Source organism: Hetaerina americana, unplaced genomic scaffold (genome assembly GCF_022747635.1).
Source record: "Hetaerina americana unplaced genomic scaffold, ioHetAmer1.1.p SCAF_1, whole genome shotgun sequence".
In the NCBI taxonomy this organism is placed as follows: Eukaryota; Metazoa; Arthropoda; class Insecta; order Odonata; family Calopterygidae; genus Hetaerina; species Hetaerina americana.
In genome coordinates, this window is record NW_027286069.1 from 122,984,683 (window position 1) to 123,002,978 (window position 18,296).

Here is an 18,296-nt window from a genome sequence, read left to right on the forward strand (position 1 = left end):
TTAACTTTAATTTTTTGCTGATAAAAACTGGTGTGGGACATGAAGCCTTTTGCTCAAATGCTATCATTTCTTTTGGTATAGTTGTGTGGGTTGCTATCTCAGGTAACCAACACAAAATGGTCCTCATAATGAGTCGTAGCTCACTCTGCATTTGCCGAGTCATGGGAATGCTCATTGGCAGGGTTCTCTACATACATAATAGCTATGTACGTACACATTGGGTGCACAATTTTGGCTTGAACTGTGTGCTCTGCAGAGAGGAGGTTGCGTGGGTTGCAGGCATGGAAGTGGATATTGGCGGAGAATGGAGATCCACGTGGATCTGTGCCCATCACCTACGGGCATATGGGTGATGACAGTGACTTGTCGGTGAGTTGCCTCAAAATTGAGATTTATGCTCACTTAAATCGGAGATTTCATTGTCACAACGTGAGAGATTGGACAAGTTAATAACAGTACCAAATCCAATTTAGTCGAGTGGTGATTTAACAAAAAACTTTCTGTTGCTATGGTATTTTTATTCATTAAAGAAATGGGGCATAACATTTGTTTTGCCCATTTGTGCAATAAGCCATTTGAACAAAATATAAGTGAATTCCATAATTCTAGAAGTAGTGTCGATACTTTCTTGAGTGCTTGATTTAGTAACTTTAAGCATTAATCAGGCCATGTAAATGAAGCCCAGATTTCATGTTTGCCATTTTCCTGCTGTGTTGTCTTGCTTTTAGGAAATTCTAAGTGGCTTAACCATTGTGGAAATAACTTTGATCATGTCAACATCAAAGAAATTTATAATGTGCAGTGAATTATATTTAGGTTTATTGTGGGATTGAATAAAGTGTCTTTTTGGGTGCTATGTGAATGCCAAATGTTTTTGTTGCTCACTTTGAGAAATGCTGACATTTGTTTAATTGCAATCACTTAACATAATATTCATGAGCACTTCAGATGAATTGTTCCAATGTGATTTAAGTGTATCATCACATGGTCATCTTTTTATGGTTGATAAGGACTGCTTGATATGTCAAAATTTTGCTGCAATGTAATGCAATGTAATCTCCTAAAATTGTCAGTATATTCTCTTCTTTGAATTAATTTTTTTTATATATATGTATTTGTGGAAAACTGGGCTAGTATCGGTTCTATAAAACAAGCTAAAAATGAAAACTGTGAGATTAGTGAAATCTTGGAAATGTGATGCCAGGAAAGAGTAGTTTTCTGAAAAATATAGTTATAATCAAGGAAATATATAATAAAATTTATCATGTGAGTTCTTGATATTTGGCAATTATCCAGGAAACACAACAAGAAAGTGCCATGGCTTATGTATGTAAATTAATAATGTCAAACTTCCAAGACACTGTGGGAGATGCTGCAACAGTAACTTTTGATGGAGTCATCTGCTAATATGCATTACATTGCAACAATTTTGGAGTGTAACAATCATTTGCCTTGACTGGGATTTGAACCTGGATCCCTCGATGGCTTCGGAGTGAAAGAGGATGCCCCAATAGCTTTACTGGCTGTAGCCAGACATCCGGGTTCAAATCCCAGTCAAGGCAAATGATTTTTACTCCTAGGAGTTGTTGCATTGTCAAACTTGTTGCCAAAGAATTTCTAACCAAAATCAACCGTAAATATCTGTGGGTTGCTGAACAGGTGATCAAATTTGTACACTATGGAATTCCTAAGAAAGTCATCTTGGATTGAAGATGCATGCTTCGGACGCTGAAATTTCTTACACTCTCTCTAAAGCCCGCTTTGTGGCCGGGGACCTGAATAAAGAGTTCAGAGTATACATCTGTGTACACACCACACAATCATAGTGAACTACCTTATTTAAAGATACTAAGTTTTCATTAAAGTTGGTCATAAGTTTGAGGTGAGAATTGTTGGCTAGTGGGTGAAGATATGGAAGGTGTATGGTGAAAGAATTGAGGGGAAGACTAGAAGATCTCAAAGGAAGGGAAAAAATTTTGCCAGTTTGTCTCCTGCGGAGAAATGACTTTTTTTTAATAAAGAAATTTTTTTTTTTAATTGTCCCATTAACTGCTAACCAGTAGTTGATGAGAGAACAAAACATGTTTTTCTAAAAAGAAGCAGTTAAAACTATCACGTTGATGGAAAAATATATTTTATTCTGTTTTATGCATGGATTTTTTCCCTTTTTGGAGCAGTTAGGAGCTCTTGATTTGGCAACGGACACAATTATCCATTTGGCTTATCCATTCTAAGTAACCTTCATTCTCAACTTGAAGTATTTTGCAAATGTAGTAGTGGAGGAAACTGGTTGAACTCAGGAAGTGAAAGATTAAATTCCATGGTAGTCATAATTTATAATTCACAAATTTCATGGCTTTACCCTGCTTTCAGTTGCTGTAAAAATTGTCCATAACAGAGCCTTAATATGGCAGAATCATATTCATCTTGGAAAGTTTTTGTTTCGACATGCAGCACAGCAATTTCCATGTAATTGACCCTGTATTTGGTGGAACCAGCCTTTCTGGAAAGCAAGCAATTAACTATTACTGAATGAATTAACTTAATGCCTGTGTATTATAGAATTTCATTCAAACCTAATTATGAGGTGCCTTGCTGTATTTGCAATGCGTGATACATTTTCAACTACAACTACAAGGAAGGGAATACTTGGTGGAATATGAATACCACTCATTGTCACTGAGGAACATGGCCAAAGAGGATATCCATTGTTTGAAATATTAAGAAGTTTATTTGCCCAGTAGAAACTATGTTAAACACTTGAGTTGGATAAATGAGTACGAGAATCATGTCGAGAGGAAACATTTCTGCAATAAAGATTAAGCAGTTTGTCATAAGTGATTGTTTAGTATGAACAGTAGTGCATAGTAAAAACTCACACCTACCGTAAACCAAGTCGTATGATTGCAGAAAAGACAAGTACATGACAGCATATGACAATGTATATGTATTAATAAATATTTAGTTTGTAATAGCTATCTATTGTTAATGTATTTGCTTGAATTTTGGATAGTAATGTTTGCATAGGTTAATGTTGTCAACTTATAAGTATGCATTCATAAAATGCTATAAAAAGGCTTATTTTTCATACTACATATTTTTTCAATGTGCAGTATTCAAAACTGTGTATGATGAAAACTTATTTATAGCAGGAATTAAAATGGCAGGTGCCAGATAGTTCTGCTGTGCACAGAATTTATTTAATCGGCCTTTGACATTGGTGGCATCACGTTTCCAAGAATTGCATGGAGAAGTCTTGTGAGATTTTCTTGACTCATATTCATAATGTTGATTTTACTGCCCTCAAAACTATTTACCTTAATTGTTTTAAACTCCTAAATGTATTTATCCTGTTATTACTGAGTTAAATTATGGACCTAATTTACTCCAGTCATAAGACATACCTGTTAATTACTGTCATCTCTCTTGTTTTCATTGGTGAAAATGGACCAGCATGACTATGGCCCCTCGTTGTGCGAGTCTGTTATTCACATTAAATCTAATGCCCATGAAGCACATGCCTGAATTATTTCTATTCTTCGTTTGAGTTAGTATGAAAACCTAAAAAAATACTATTTTCCTGAAATATTCTACATTTCTAAACATTAACAAAATATGGTGCATGCTTTTCTGTGACAAGATATTTTATCTTCTAAGAGCACAAATTTGTCTAAGATGTGAAAGGATTGAAATGCTGTTTTTGCTCTTTGTAATCATTATTTTATGCTAGATTAAGTATTCGTTTACAATCTGCAGGAAGTGAAAGTGTTTGTGATTCCTATTTTTGTATTGATCTTCCATAGACTGAACACCTGGAGATGCTGCTATCACTACTCACTGAAAAAAATTTTGGTTTGTGTTCCACAAAAAATAGATAAAAATGGGTTTTGATATTTTTCAGTGACCAGTTATCTTCCTGTCAAGCACCATAATTAATTAGTATGATGACTGAATTAAGTAGAATATAGTTTCTAATGGTGAATACCAATTTTGAACCTATTCTGAGGAGTAACTTGCCAGTCGAGTAACTTCTTGTGAGAGCATTAATGTTGATGGTGCTTTAGGTCTTTGGCACTTGTCATATCAATGCATGCCAATTTTTGCTGCTTTCATTGTGCATGTTTGATTTCAATCTGTTCAGTGTGTGAGCATCCTAACTATGGTACTGCTTTTTAACTGTCCGTTCTCTCATAACTATGATAAAATAAAAATGCTAGGTAAAAAAATTGTGAAAAACTGACTCAACAGTAATCCTCTTGCTCTCAAATTTGGGATTATTGGCCATGCATTTTTAGATTCCCTTTTTAGTTACAAAAATTTGAAGGATAACTGATGCATTATGTCCTTGCTCATTTCTTAGGTGTGTAATTTGTATTGTCTGTGAGGCCTTAACAGATACTTTTGTGCTTATTTTTTCCTCATTTAGTTCACCGAGGACCAATCATCATCCATAGCAATTTTGTTCTCACCCAGTTAGACACCAAAGGTAATCCGTGTGAGTTTTTTCCTTGGTGCGGAGAAAGTTGGTGATGATAATGTTAATGGGTTTTGTGATGCATGAGCATTATTTGACGATGAAAAAGTTGTGGCTGAATGGCACGGAGAGGTGCAGTGGTCAGCTTGCCATTGGCAGGAAATCCATCCTCAGTTCCTCACTCCTCCACTTTTCCTATTAGAAAGTCAGCACTTAGCAATTGGATTTGTGTAGTTGGGAGCAGAGACACTGTTATTCTATTGCAATATAATCCACTGGTATTCTAGCGATAGACTGAGAATGAATACTATCCAGTATTTCAATTGAAAGGACACAATTATTTAAATGCACACAACACACACACAACCAGCTTTGTTTCAATTTTGCCGAATTTTCACAATTTGTGGATGGTTATCATGGGACACACCAATTCTCAATACATATTCCTATCATATTTAGTTGTGTCATAACTCATTATCATAAGTCAAGAGGAAGTATATTTTGAAGGTCTAGTTCTAATCTTCCGAACAGAACATTTCCCTGACCACTGGCCTTTTATTTGCTTTAGATTGCCATTTTTGAAATTCCCTTTTATCACCTGAGGCCTGTTTACTGAAACATTTAGTATACATTTGTTTTTATATTCTTATTGATTAATGACTTAATTTATTTGCTTTTGTGATAAGATGCATCCTTTCTGTTGCACTTTGAGGGTCATGTATTATTGCTTTCACTGTTTGCACACGTAATAATTTGTTCATCTGCACTTAAAAATTTTGTGAGGTAAATTTTCAATCTATGGGAGTGAATTTTCATTCTTTATCTGCAGAGAAATCAGCAATTTTTTTGTAAGATTCCTTGTGACTCTCGTGACTCTGTGGATAATTGTCTTCAATTGAGTCGATGTAGTCTGTTTATTAAATGAAGAATACAATGTATCTTTCAAATGTCCTTTATTTACGTACAACTAGTTTCAACACTCAAGCATCATCACCTGATGATAACACTTGAGTGTTGAAACTAGTTGTACGTAAATAAAGGACAGTGGAAAGATACATTGTATTCTTCATTTAATAAACATGAATTTCCACAAAGTTGAGCCGGGAACAATTGGATATTGTCTGTTTTTATTTTGATGCAGTACCCATAATGTTCCATTCTCAGCTCCTTAAGATATGGTTTAGCCTAGAGGTCACAATGAAACATGGCTTTTACCAAAAACTTCAGTGAGTGGCGGTAAATTCTCTCCAAACTGAGTGCCAATTGGCCAATAGTTTCTTGGCAAAAGTCTTTCTTGGCAAAAATCATCCAGTTCCTGGAGATATTTTTGGTTCAGGAGGGACATGGTGCACAACCTAATCAAAAGGAAAGAACTTTGCCATTTTATTATTTTTGAAGACTAAGTATTTTATAAATTACACTGATTTAGAAAAACACGAGAGGAAAATAGGTCTCAGTGAATTATTTTAGCCATTGGTATGCACAATGCATTCACTATTTTCAGGGAACATGGACAAATAAATAGGTATTTTAAGAGAGAAAATATTAAGAAAAAGGATGGAAGGGCTGTGGTGGGGTTATGTGAAAACTAGTCCTGATATTTATGTGGAATTTCGCCTTTTACAGGTCAAATATTTGAATTCACGGAGAATATTGAGGACGAATGAATGACTAGAGTTTCAGGAAACATTTAATGGTTACCCTGGACATTCATTCTATCCAGTTGTTGAAGTTACATCTGTATGGGACACCCTGTGGTGTAGTTGTTCCTATAGATATTATTAATGCCTTATATCAGTGTCATTTTAGAAGTATGTATGGTAGAAGTGACAATCAGTTAAGTGAGGCACAGCTGCTGGTTATAAGATGTGAGGGATGATATGAGATGTGGGGGTATGCCCCAAAAATATTTATGAGTCATGAAAGAGAATGGTGATTATGGTATCTTCTTGATTTTTCTTTGAAGATGATGTTTGTCATGATTTGAACAAATTATTATTATACGAATAACAATTGGTTAACGATGAGATATATCCTCATGCTTTTCTCTCGATCTTTTTATGTAATTGAGAAGTGACCCTTCCCACTGTAAAACTTCGACTAATCACCACCTGGCTATCTACCTTGAGATTCCATGGATGCAACATCAGCAAACTGAGACATGGGAAACGATAACATTAGGTTGTTAAATATGCTAAATAAGCTTGTATTAGCGCAGAACTTTCCAAAATCCAATTTCAAAATCCTTATTTGTATGCCTTCATACTTTCATGTCTTTCATATTTTCCCCAACTTCAAACTCAAGCTATTAATTATGTATGCTCTCCTATTAAAAGAATGGTCAGGGTAATGATTAGACAATTACACTTTTGTATCTGGCAACTTTACTTCCTAGCAACTACACATTCGTGGGGGATAGCTTACTGCTTGTGACTACCAATTCAAAGAGAGATTGAGAAATGAAAGCTGAATGGATGAATTCCAATTTTGGAGCAAATGGACCTCAGTAATACTCCATAGTGAATCACATTGGCCGTATTATCTGGATAAAAGTACAGCCATATCACAGGAATGATGCTCTCTTGCATCTCATCATCTCATCTAGGAATCTGATGTTTCCACAACAGAGTGTTGAGGGATAGTGATGCAGTGATGGAAATTCCAGTGCAAATCCCAATAAATGGTCCCTTCATAATTTTCAACCTCCCCTTTTGAGTGCTTGTTTCACTCTTGGATGATCCCTTTTTTGCCACTAGATTCTTCTTTTGCAATTCCATATTTTACTCTTTCATGATTTTTACAAGAATGTAGACCATATAAATTTTTACTTGTCATGTGACTTTGACCTATAAATTGGTTAAATACCGATTTATTACCACCTAACTGGAGAATAGGTGCTGAGCATTAGGCTTATTTATGTATTAAACTTTCTTATGCCCACATCAACATCACAACGAGTTTTTTCGTTCATAGTGAGTTTTCTCAGGACTGATAGAATTTCATTTTCTTCTCTTTTGAATCTTCCAATCGACAAGAATATAGATGCATACTTTCGTGCAGAAACTGTGAGAAACTCTAATTCACTGGTTTCTCTGGATGTAACAGACTTTTTAAAACACCAAAATACCATATGTTTCGAACTCCACCTACATAAGCAAAGGTAAATAATTTCTATTCCTCTTTAACTTCATTTATAATATTAACGTTATCCAGCCTCTCATCATACGAGGAAAACTCTTCTCTCCCTAGAGTGAATTCACCTGTTTGACCAATTATTGCCAATAATACGAAACCACTAAGCGCAGTTAACAGTTTTCCTGGTCCACACCTTTTTTATTTATTTATTTATTTTATTTATTCAGTATAAGTCCGAAAACAGCACATTTTGGCCTTTACATCGAACTATTAACAACGATAATAATGTCACATTTACAAACACCCAAGCCCTAGATAGAGGGAAACTCACCCAGGCGGGAATCGAACCCGCGACCCTTGGAATGGCAGACGAGGACGTTACCCCGCCGCCACCGGGGTCGGCTTTTATATATTAGGTGAGTACATCAGAAAGTGATGCATCAGTGGAAGAAACAACTACCTTTCTCTGGCCATGGGACATGATATCAGATCACAACACTTGGTTGACCGGCTAACTAAAGCTGGAGCATCTGCTAATTTAACTGATTAATGAATTCCCAATCCTATTATTCAAATACATGCGCAAATAGTGTTAGGTAGGGTACAAAGCCCTAGCATCAGTCTACCTTGAAACAATAAAATGAACATCAATAAAAAATCGTAAGCTGCTGCAAAAATATAATGCACACGTTATAATGGGCAGCCCTGTATGGCAGCTCTGCTGACCACTGTCCATCTTATTCTTTCTCCATTAGCTGTACTTGTGCCGTATGGGATACACTTACATGTACAGGTTCCTAATAATAACTTATCCCTCCAATCTATGCCTACCTTCTGTACACTACACTAATTGATTGCATCCAATTTACTTCGTCAAATGCCTTCTTCAAATCTGTGTAGCAGGCAAATACATCCTGCTATATGCCTTTCAATAAATGACCTCATTTACATGCCTGAAGTGCATTTACCTTTTTATATTATAATCAGGTATGTATCTGCATATGCTATACTCACAAACAGCATATTCTCTTTATATGTCTAAACTTGGTCTAATACCTTTTCCATTGAGTTCTTGTATGTACTCTTTCCGTCTCTCCTCCATTTCTTTTGCATCCATTAATATTTTCCTTTCGTACATCCTAATGCATGTGCAGATTTTCCTTTCTTATTAGCGGACACTTCAATCTTCCTGAGCTGTGCACTCATAAACTCTCCATTTCCTCTCTCTGCTCTTCCCACCATGTTCCTTTGGCCTCATTAGTGATCCACCATAACTTAATATTGAATTCTTTGTACTTTCTCATTTTTAATTCTATATTAAGTTTTTTCCTTGTCATGCTTTCACTTATGTTTTTAACCATCTTTTCTGGAATCCATGGCATTCCATCATCATTTATCTATTTATCATTCTGATTGTTTACTTTGTAACTTTTATTACCCCTTTTTTAAGATATTCCCTTCTTTTTTTACTCTATCCATCCTTAACTTCTTGCTAAACAATTGATCAACTCCCATCCGTTATTCCTTTCCTTTTGTCTCTGTCCAAGTGTCCATGTTCTTATCCTTCCCTTTTTTGTCCTCTTGACTCTAATGTTACATTTAGCAAGCACTATATTAAGATCTAAGTGGGTTTCTGCTCTTCGGAAAACTGAAAATCCGTGATACTGTCTCAAAAGCTATGTCTAGCCATAATATAATTTAACTGATATATTGGTTATGCTGTCTCAAAAGTTATGTCTAGCCCTAATATAATCTAACTGATATCTCTCAGAATCCTGATGCATTGGTCATGTTTGCCACCTCTACTGTGCTGCTTAAAATAGGTGTTAGTTGCGAATAAGCCATTTCTTCTACAAAGTTCTCTGTTGTTTTCTCTCCATAGTCTTATCATATTCCTTAACCCTACTCCCCATTTCTCCCTTTCACCACCCCAGCATTCCAATCTCCATCACTGTCTAGTGCTCCTCCTTTCTTATTTCATGTAGTTAATCTTATATATACACTCTGTTTCTTCTTTCTGCTCTATATGTACTATCCTTCTTCCTACCTTATTGTTTAGTACTATTACTATCCCACACCATTTCTCCCCCCTTCATCATATGTTGCTTGATAACTGCCATTCCAATAATCCACTTCATCTTTATCTCTCACCTCTCATAGCCCTCACACATCTGTATTTTCTCTCTCCATCTCCTGCATGATATTTTGCAACTTTCCTCTTCTTAATTTACAAAGTATTTATTCCAACAGTTTTGCTTATCTCTCGTGTCTTCTTTTCTGCTGCCATTTATTCGATTTTGCAAGGATTCAATGTTATAATCACCATGAAGCTCTTTCCCCCCACTCCCAGGCTCCACACCCTCTTCAGTGGGCCGAGTATCACAGTTGCAAGGACTCATTTTCATATATTCTGCCATCATAATTCCATGAGAAGAATAATTAGGTTATATCCCATTGCCTTCCCCATATTACGTCATCACTTCTAATTGTTGTCCTGCTGGGATCAGATCCTTCAGCAACCTTCTCATTTGGGAACAGGCACTGCCTGGATTACCATTCATGTCGTTTCTACCCTTTAATTAATGTTGCATGGGTGGAACTACTGGGAAAAGTTATCATTCCTGCTGCCAGTGCAGCTCTAGGAGTCATAAGGACATGCAAGCCCTCTGCCGTTTCAAGGCTGTAGTCCATGGGGAGAGAAATATAAAATATACATGATTAAAAATTTTGTGATAGTAATAATTGTGGTGTGTAAAATGGCCGTTGTAATTCAGTTTAACCCATTTCATTTATTTTTGTGATGTAGTTATAATTTTATAGGTGCAAAAGTTGAAAAAATGTGAATCTTCTTATAGTGTAAGGTTAGAAGCAGGAAAGTGAAAGAAACCAAGGTATGTAAGAGGGGCTGAAGGATCAGTTAGAAATTGAGTAATGATTCAGAACAGATGATATGAAAGATTAAGGTTTTAATTCAAGATACTTGAGAAGAGGAAGAGTGAAGATGAAATTTATGTATTTAAGCAGGGATGTACCAAAGTACAGCATGTTTATTGCATTGAATGAGACCAAATATGGAAATAACATGTAGGATCACAATAGATGAAGATCCATCATCATTTTACGAGTATTGTATTTAATGAAATGGCTATACTACCTTGATCAAAAATTTCCCGGAATTTATTCAGAAAATTAAAAATACAAGTTTATTCATCTAAATCTATATTGTCCCCTTCAAAGTAATCCCCATCGACTGCAACACACTTATGCCAGCGCTTGATCCAATCCTCGAAACAATTTTTTATATTCGGTTTTCGGTATGTCCATCAGTGCTTCCTGCGATTTTTCCATTACTTCCTCTCGGCTGCTAAAACGCGTTCCCCGTAATGGTTTTTTAACTCGATTGAACAGAAAGAAGTCACAGGGAGCCAAATCAGGTGAATTCGGTGGCTGTTGGATGGTATTTGTTGCATTTTTCGTCAAAAAATTACGAATAATGATAGCGCTGTGCGACGGTGCGTTATCATGGTGCAAAATCCACGAGTTTTCTGCCCACATTTCTGGTCTCTTTCGGCGAATTGCTTCACGCAAACGTCTCATAACGCCCAAATAATACTCTTTGTTTACTGTCTGGCCTTCTGGCAAAAATTCATGATGCACTACACCGTTGTAATCCATGAAAACCGTCAGCATTGCCTTCTTTTTTGACTGAAAACGACGTGGTTTTTTTGGTCTCGGCTCATTTGGTGAACGCCATTCACTTGCCTGATGTCTGGATTGCGTGTCGTACTCATAAACCCACGTCTCGTCTCCAGTAATGATCCTTTTGATGAATGTGGGATCGGATGCAGCCTCGCAAATCATGTCTTTTGCGACGTCAACACGGTCTCTTTTTTGCATGAAATTGAGGTCTTTTGGCACCAACTTTGCTGCTACACGACGGAAACCCAAATCATTAACCACAATGTCTTGGGCGGATCCATAGGCAATGTTCAAGTCCTCCGCTATTTCTCTGATGGTTAATTTGCGGTTATTGACCAACATTTCTTTTACTTTATCAATTTTTTCACCGACTTTCGATGTCGATGGTCTGCCACTGCGTTCATCATCTTTGATTGACTCACGACCACTTCTGAACCGCTCGTGCCACTGGTAAACGACCGTTTTTTTTAGAGAATCGTTGCTGAAACACTTTTCCAACATTTCCAACGTCCGTGCGCCACTAAATCCGTTTTTTACGCAAAATTTAATACAAGTTCGTTGTTGCAAATTTAAATCCATTTCTGCAATTGTAAAAAATCGCCAACACACACAGAGATAGATGTACTCTTGGCTACGTAACTTTTGCAAATGTCAAGTTATGACACTAAGATTTAAAGGGAATATCAACAACAGATGTACCAATTTAACAAAAAACACAGAACTCAAATCGGAACGATGGGAGCGCCACACGGTGGTTATTCCGGGAACTTTTTGATCAAGGTAGTATGTATGCCCCCTAGATAAAGGCAATATTATTATTACAGTTTAATTTCAAACAATAGAACCTATTAAAAGATAAGTTTTGGGTATGTCTAAAGCAGGTTTTTTAAAATTTAATCGAATTAGCCAATTTTTTCACGAAAGCACAGTCTTAAATAGCTGATAATTCAATAGAATTAGATTCGGAGAAGAGATGCTGAAGGTTATGGAGTCATAATTGTCCACAATAACAGCCTTCATCGTCACACGCTTTTTTTTACAATATTAAAGATGGCTGATTTAAAATTAATCTACATATTGTGTGTTTATAGAAAAAAATAATTCTCTCTCGGCTTAAGTATTATGAAAGATTTCCTATGTGTAGGAATTTGCATTACTTCTTAGATGGAACCATAGTAGTAATATCTAGGTTTGTCAAAATAAATACCTTTAAATGTTGTGATTCCTCTGTAAGAGGCATTCAATTTGAATGTGTCAGTCTTAATTCCATCAAAAGAATAATCAAATGGGTAGTTTTTTTGCAATAATTAGAATGTCACAGGATTACATGGAATAGGGAACTTATTGATGATTATTGCTCATGGTGAAATATTATCGATACAACTTCTCTCAACCCAATTTCAGCTGTAGATTAGATGACAATTTGTGGAGTTTAGGAAATATTATTTTAACTAGTCAGAGAAGAAATAGCCCTACTAATAATAATTTTTGTTTTGTTAATAATAAGTTGAACTTCAATAAGTAAGTAAGTAAGTAATTTTATTTGCCCAGCAGATTTGTACAATTGTAAAAAACAAGGACAGATATAGGACATGTCAATGTTATACAAAGAAATGATAAATACTAAGTACATGTTTAAATACAAAGAAACTCATGGGACAAGAAGTTCATTAATAGAATAAAACATTTTACAGAGTAAATATTTCTGAAGGTTGAGCTTAAATATAGGCAGCTTATGTTGTGCTTTCAGTTCTTTAGGAAGTTTATTAAAAATCATGAGGCCCATATGTTTAGGTCCATGGGTGGCGGTACAGGTTCTGACAAAGTTTTGGTAGAGGTCAGCAGAATGCCTTGTGTTATAATTGTGAACATTGGCATTGGAAAGATAACTAGAGAAGTTGCTTTTGACGTACAAAGATGCACAATACATATACACACAGGGAATGGGTAAAATTTTCAATTTTTTAAAAAGGGGACGACAGGATGCTGCATGAGTAGCAAAGCAAATAAGTCGGATGATCCGTTTTTGAATTTTAAATATAATATTTGCATTAGGTGAAGGGCCCCATAAAAGAATACTATAAATAACATGAGAGTAAAATTCACTAAAATAAAGAGACAATAAGACCTCAGTATTGACGGTATGCCTAATGAATCTGATAAAATGACAAAGTGAACTCAACTTATTACGAAGTTTGAGAATATGGTCATCCCAAGACAGACGATTGTCAATAGAGATGCCTAGAAAACATGAATTACTTTTTTGTACAATAGGTTCGTTATCAATATTTACGGTTATGCAAGCAGCCGATTTATTCTTATTAGCAAAATAAATTAAAGAAGATTTACTAACATTGAGGAGGAGGGAATTGAGGAGACACCACTCATGTAACAGCTGGGTAACGAAAGCAGAGGTTAATATTAGTGTGTCTACAGAGGAGGCAGACACGAGGACATTTGTGTCATCAGCATAGACAACAGGCAGCACGCCTGGTACAGAGTTCAGTAATGTTGGTAGATCATTTACGTACATGAGGAACAAGATTGGGCTCAGGACAGATCCCTGGGGTACACCACATAGTACACTTTTTACTGGAGAAAGGAACTCTCTTCCTTGTTTACTTAAGGCTACACATTGTTTTCTGTCCAGGAGATAGGATCTAACCCAGTCTAGGGAAGTCCCTCTTATTCCCAGGCATTCAATTTTTCGAAGTAAGAGGTTGTGATTGACAGCATCAAATGCCTTCGAAAAATTGAAAAATAAGGCAAGAGATTCAGATCTATTGTCCAGATCAGAAGTTATTTTGTTAACTGCTTGATATATAGCTGTGGATGTAGACCTGAGTTTTCTGAAACCATGTTGGTTGGGAGAAAGTAAGTTATGGGATTCCAGAAATAATATTAAACGATTGTAAAAAATTAATTCAAATATTTTACCAAATTGGTTGAGCAATGAAATGGGCCGATAAGAATTCATATCATCTTTACGTCCTTTGCCCTTGTAAAGGGGCAAGACTTTCGCTACTTTCAAGGTGGCAGGGAATTTCCCTACCTTTAGAGATTTGTTAATTAAAAATAATAATGGATGCTTAATTGCCTCGTAAGATTTCTTAAAAATAGTGGCTGGTATTCCATCAAGACCTGCAGAGTATTTATTATTAATTTTGGACATTGCCTTAGTTAATTCATGTCCCGAACAGGGATATAAGAATAGCGAGTTACAAGAGTTGGAAGTAAGGGGATATTTGCCACTGTTACACTGATTTGTAGGAGTTATCTGAGATAGGTAATGTTCATTGAGGGAGGATGCCATCTGTATAGTATTTTGATTATAATGAAGATAACATTGAAAAATTGATAGGAATTGAGGTAAGATAGGTATTGAAGTAGGAATTGATAGGTAAACTCTGATAGCCAATAAATATTATAGGCTATAGGAATTTGCCAAACTTTTGCTTTCACAGCCAACAGCTCTCGTCTTCTTTCAATGATAACCTTAATAAACCCACTGATTAGGTTGTTCAGCCATAATGTAGAGCACATCTAATAGAAAGATACATTCATCATATAAAGTGGAATTTATAAGCCAACATCATTTGTAAACATTCAAGTACCTATTTAATGCAATCATTGAAAGTTAAAATTCTTTGTATTAGTGATGGCGTGACAAATTAATATTCAGGTCATTGGAAGAACTTTCATGTGTACAAGGATTTATGCAACTCTTGGCATACTTTATCTTTGCAAATAATCCTAATTGTCTTTTTGACAACTTGTATTTACATTGCTCATTAAATATGAGGCCTTCCAAAAAAGTATTTGTCCTGCAGTAGTGATGCTAGGGTGGCACCACGGCACACAGCGGAAGGAGGCAGCTTAATGTGTGGACTTGAATTTTTTTCAACACTTTCGTGTCATCCAGTGGCTGACTTCAGAGTGAGGCACTGTCACACGTGTTCACCGCTGTGCGATTTCTCTCAAGATCTCCAAACGAATTGATTTTGTTGGTTCACCCTGGTATTACGGTGCTCAGAAACTCGGGATCAGCGTTGGTAGTGTCGAGCAGGTCCTGTGCTGGAGTCAGGTATGTACTGACATAAGACCCAGCAAGATCAACTCTTTCAGTCACCTTGAAGGTGGAGAACATTTGAAGCATGTGCATGAAGCTGTCTCCTGTGTTCCACTGTGTGCAGCGGTGCCACTCTAGCATCACCACTCTGCGTGGTAAGATTCAAGGTCGGATGCACTTTTGACAGGCCTCGTATGTGTTATATTTTAGCCAGAATTAAGTGTACGTATGTTATTTAACAATTAGAAACTTCTAATTAGTTGATTTATTCCCTATGCATCAGCAAGCGAAGGGTATTGACCACATTAATTAGAGTAAGATTCAGGGCTGTCTTTAAGGATAATTAGGCACATATTAGTATGCGCATGTAGGTGTGTACGAACCCTGGAAAAACTGTATATATATATATATATATTTTCGGAATCATGTTTCACCTGTTGTCCAACCATCCTTAGTCCAAACCTAACATTAAATTAAGATTAACTACAAGGAAAAAAAAGGTTGGACATTTTGCCATCATTTTTATTGTAAGGAAAATTACAGAAATCCTCCTGCCAAATTCGGAACTCGCTGTAACCAATCCTTCCTTAATAGAAATATTTGTCTATTATCCATCGAGCAACTTTCTATTTCTCATAGTGTATAATAGAGTAAATTGAACTATGCCTAATAAAACCATCCATTTTTTATGGGCAGCGAAGAAAAAAGTCTTATATAAGATTACTTTTCGGGTCAACATTTTTCAACAGATTCAGGTGAGATAAAGAGGAAGTTTTTCATTATGAGAAAAAATACGAATTTGCACTTTTCCACAGGTTTATTGGAAATTTACAATGTGTTTTGGTTCGCAGAACCATCTTCAGGTACAAGGTACTTCTTCCTGTACCTGAAGATGGTTCTATGAACCCAAATGCACCAAAATTTTTTTTTCCCACTATTTACTCTTGTGTGGTACATTATTATATTATGGATTGCGGCAACATAACTTCCTTTATTTCAAACGCAAAACGGTTTCAAAAAAGGAAGTTATGTTGCCCCACCCTGTATAATTTGTATTATATTTTGATCTTGATTCTAAATGATCACTAATTATTGTATAGGTAATCAATTCATTTTTTGTGTGCCTTAATTAATAGACATGTAAGAAGCAGTTAGTTAAATAACACTCCAAAAGTATCGAGCAGTGAATTCATCACTTTTATCATTTTTCCTGTGTCATACATCATAGTATTTAGGTAAATGAGGCTTCCCATTTTTTGATGCTTCAGTATGTATTTCCATTTCAAAAATCATCAAATCACTTAAGTGCAACAGATAAAAGTTAAAACAATGAGTTGATAGTTGATTACATTAAATAGCCCACTTTTTCTGCCCAAAATGTAGGAATCAGTGCATATTAGCTAAGAATTAAATTGTCATAATGGAAAGTGTACTTCACCAATTAGGTAAATAAATCAATAACTTAGGCCTGTACTTTACCTCTACATTTTCATTACAATGTACTGTTCATTACATTTTGACGTAATACATCTGTAAGGAATGTACAGATTGTTATAAAAGTATAGTAGAAAATAATAAACCTAGGTTATTAACTCACTCTTAATTTCCATTAGTTAGTGCCTGCCACAGTATCCAAGATTTTTAATCAATTAGGTATGTTGTTGGCATTTGTTGAAAAGACAGCAGAGGCTTAACAAGTTGTTTGAATTGAAATTTATAAAGTAAGCAATTTTGAAAGGTTGTTATGAACTTCTTGGTCTTGTTAGTTCAATAGTTTCAGCCTCAACTTTGTGGAAGTTCATTTTAATAAATGAAAAAGAAACACTTTTTGTTCCAATCCACCACTTTATTACAGGTACGACTAGTTTCGACGCTACGGCGTCATCCTCGGGTACCAGAGGATGACGCCGTAGCGTCGAAACTAGTCGTACCTGTAATAAAGTGGTGGATTGGAACAAAGTGTTTCTTTTTCATTTATTTCTTGGTCTTGTATTTGTTTATAGGTATTCTATGCATTTAAAGGTAGGTTTCAGACAGTCCCTAACGACTTTTTACTTCTAAGTACTGTGAGAACTTTCTCTTCTTCGCTGCACATTCATTTTTCTTCATTTCAGCATAATTTCTTCTTGCAGACTTTCATTGCTATTGTTTGCTTGTGGTGAATCGTCATCCCATGCCCTTCATATTTTCCGGTAAAATGCTCCATAATAACATCAACCCTTTGACTGTCTGATTCACTTTTGCTTGATCATCTGCAAACCTGACTTAATCATCTCACCTCCCACTTCAATTCTCAGTTCAAGCCCTTCCCTTGCCACCATGAACATTTTCTCAGAATGAACACTGAAAAATAGAATGCCAGCAAAAACCAGCAGTAACATGCAACTTAGCTGCATTCCTCTACCAATCACTGCCCATCCTAATTCTCCCCATGCTACCCTTGCTAGCACCATCTGATTCAAGTAAACCTTGAAGACATCCTGATTATATTTAATATTCTTTTATACCAATGTTCTCATCATTCCAGTGATATATCACGTGTTTCTCTCCACTTTCTGAGCCCAAACTGACCTTTGCCTAGGAGATAGTTCGCACTCTTTTATAGCCTTCTATTAATGGTTCTTAGAACTATCTTTGCTGCATGTGAAATTAAATTGATCATCCTATAGCCTCACTTTCAGCATCAAAATTGACTGATGAATATCTTCTGGCCATATTACATCCTCATAAATACTGCGTATAAGTTAAAGAATCCCTTTCTTCCATATTTATCCAAACTCTTGTAATTTCACTAGCATATTATGTATTTCCACTGCCTTGTTTGTCTTAAGCTCTTGTAGCAATGTGTCTCCCTAAATAATATTGCTGGAGTATCCTGATATATTTCACGTGCCCTTCTTATTTTTAAACTTGTCAGCC

General features: G+C 35.9%; 1 protein-coding gene across 9 annotated transcripts in view; it reads left to right on the forward strand.

Moving 5' to 3' along the window:
• Mrgn1 (Mahogunin ring finger 1) overlaps positions 1–18,296 on the forward strand; it is a 101,503-nt gene that overhangs the window by 76,250 nt on the left and 6,957 nt on the right. For 4 of the 9 annotated variants that reach the window (XM_071595234.1, XM_071595256.1, XM_071595225.1 and 1 more), the window contains one exon: positions 257–369. The exons of 2 other annotated variants lie outside the window; for them this stretch is intronic. In XM_071595234.1, coding sequence (XP_071451335.1) covers positions 257–369 — 113 coding nt within the window. Of the gene's footprint in view, positions 1–256; positions 370–4,426; positions 4,493–6,548; positions 6,567–18,296 lie in introns of those variants that run through there. 3 more of the 9 variants (XM_071595250.1, XM_071595242.1, XM_071595276.1) reach the window with 3 other exon arrangements.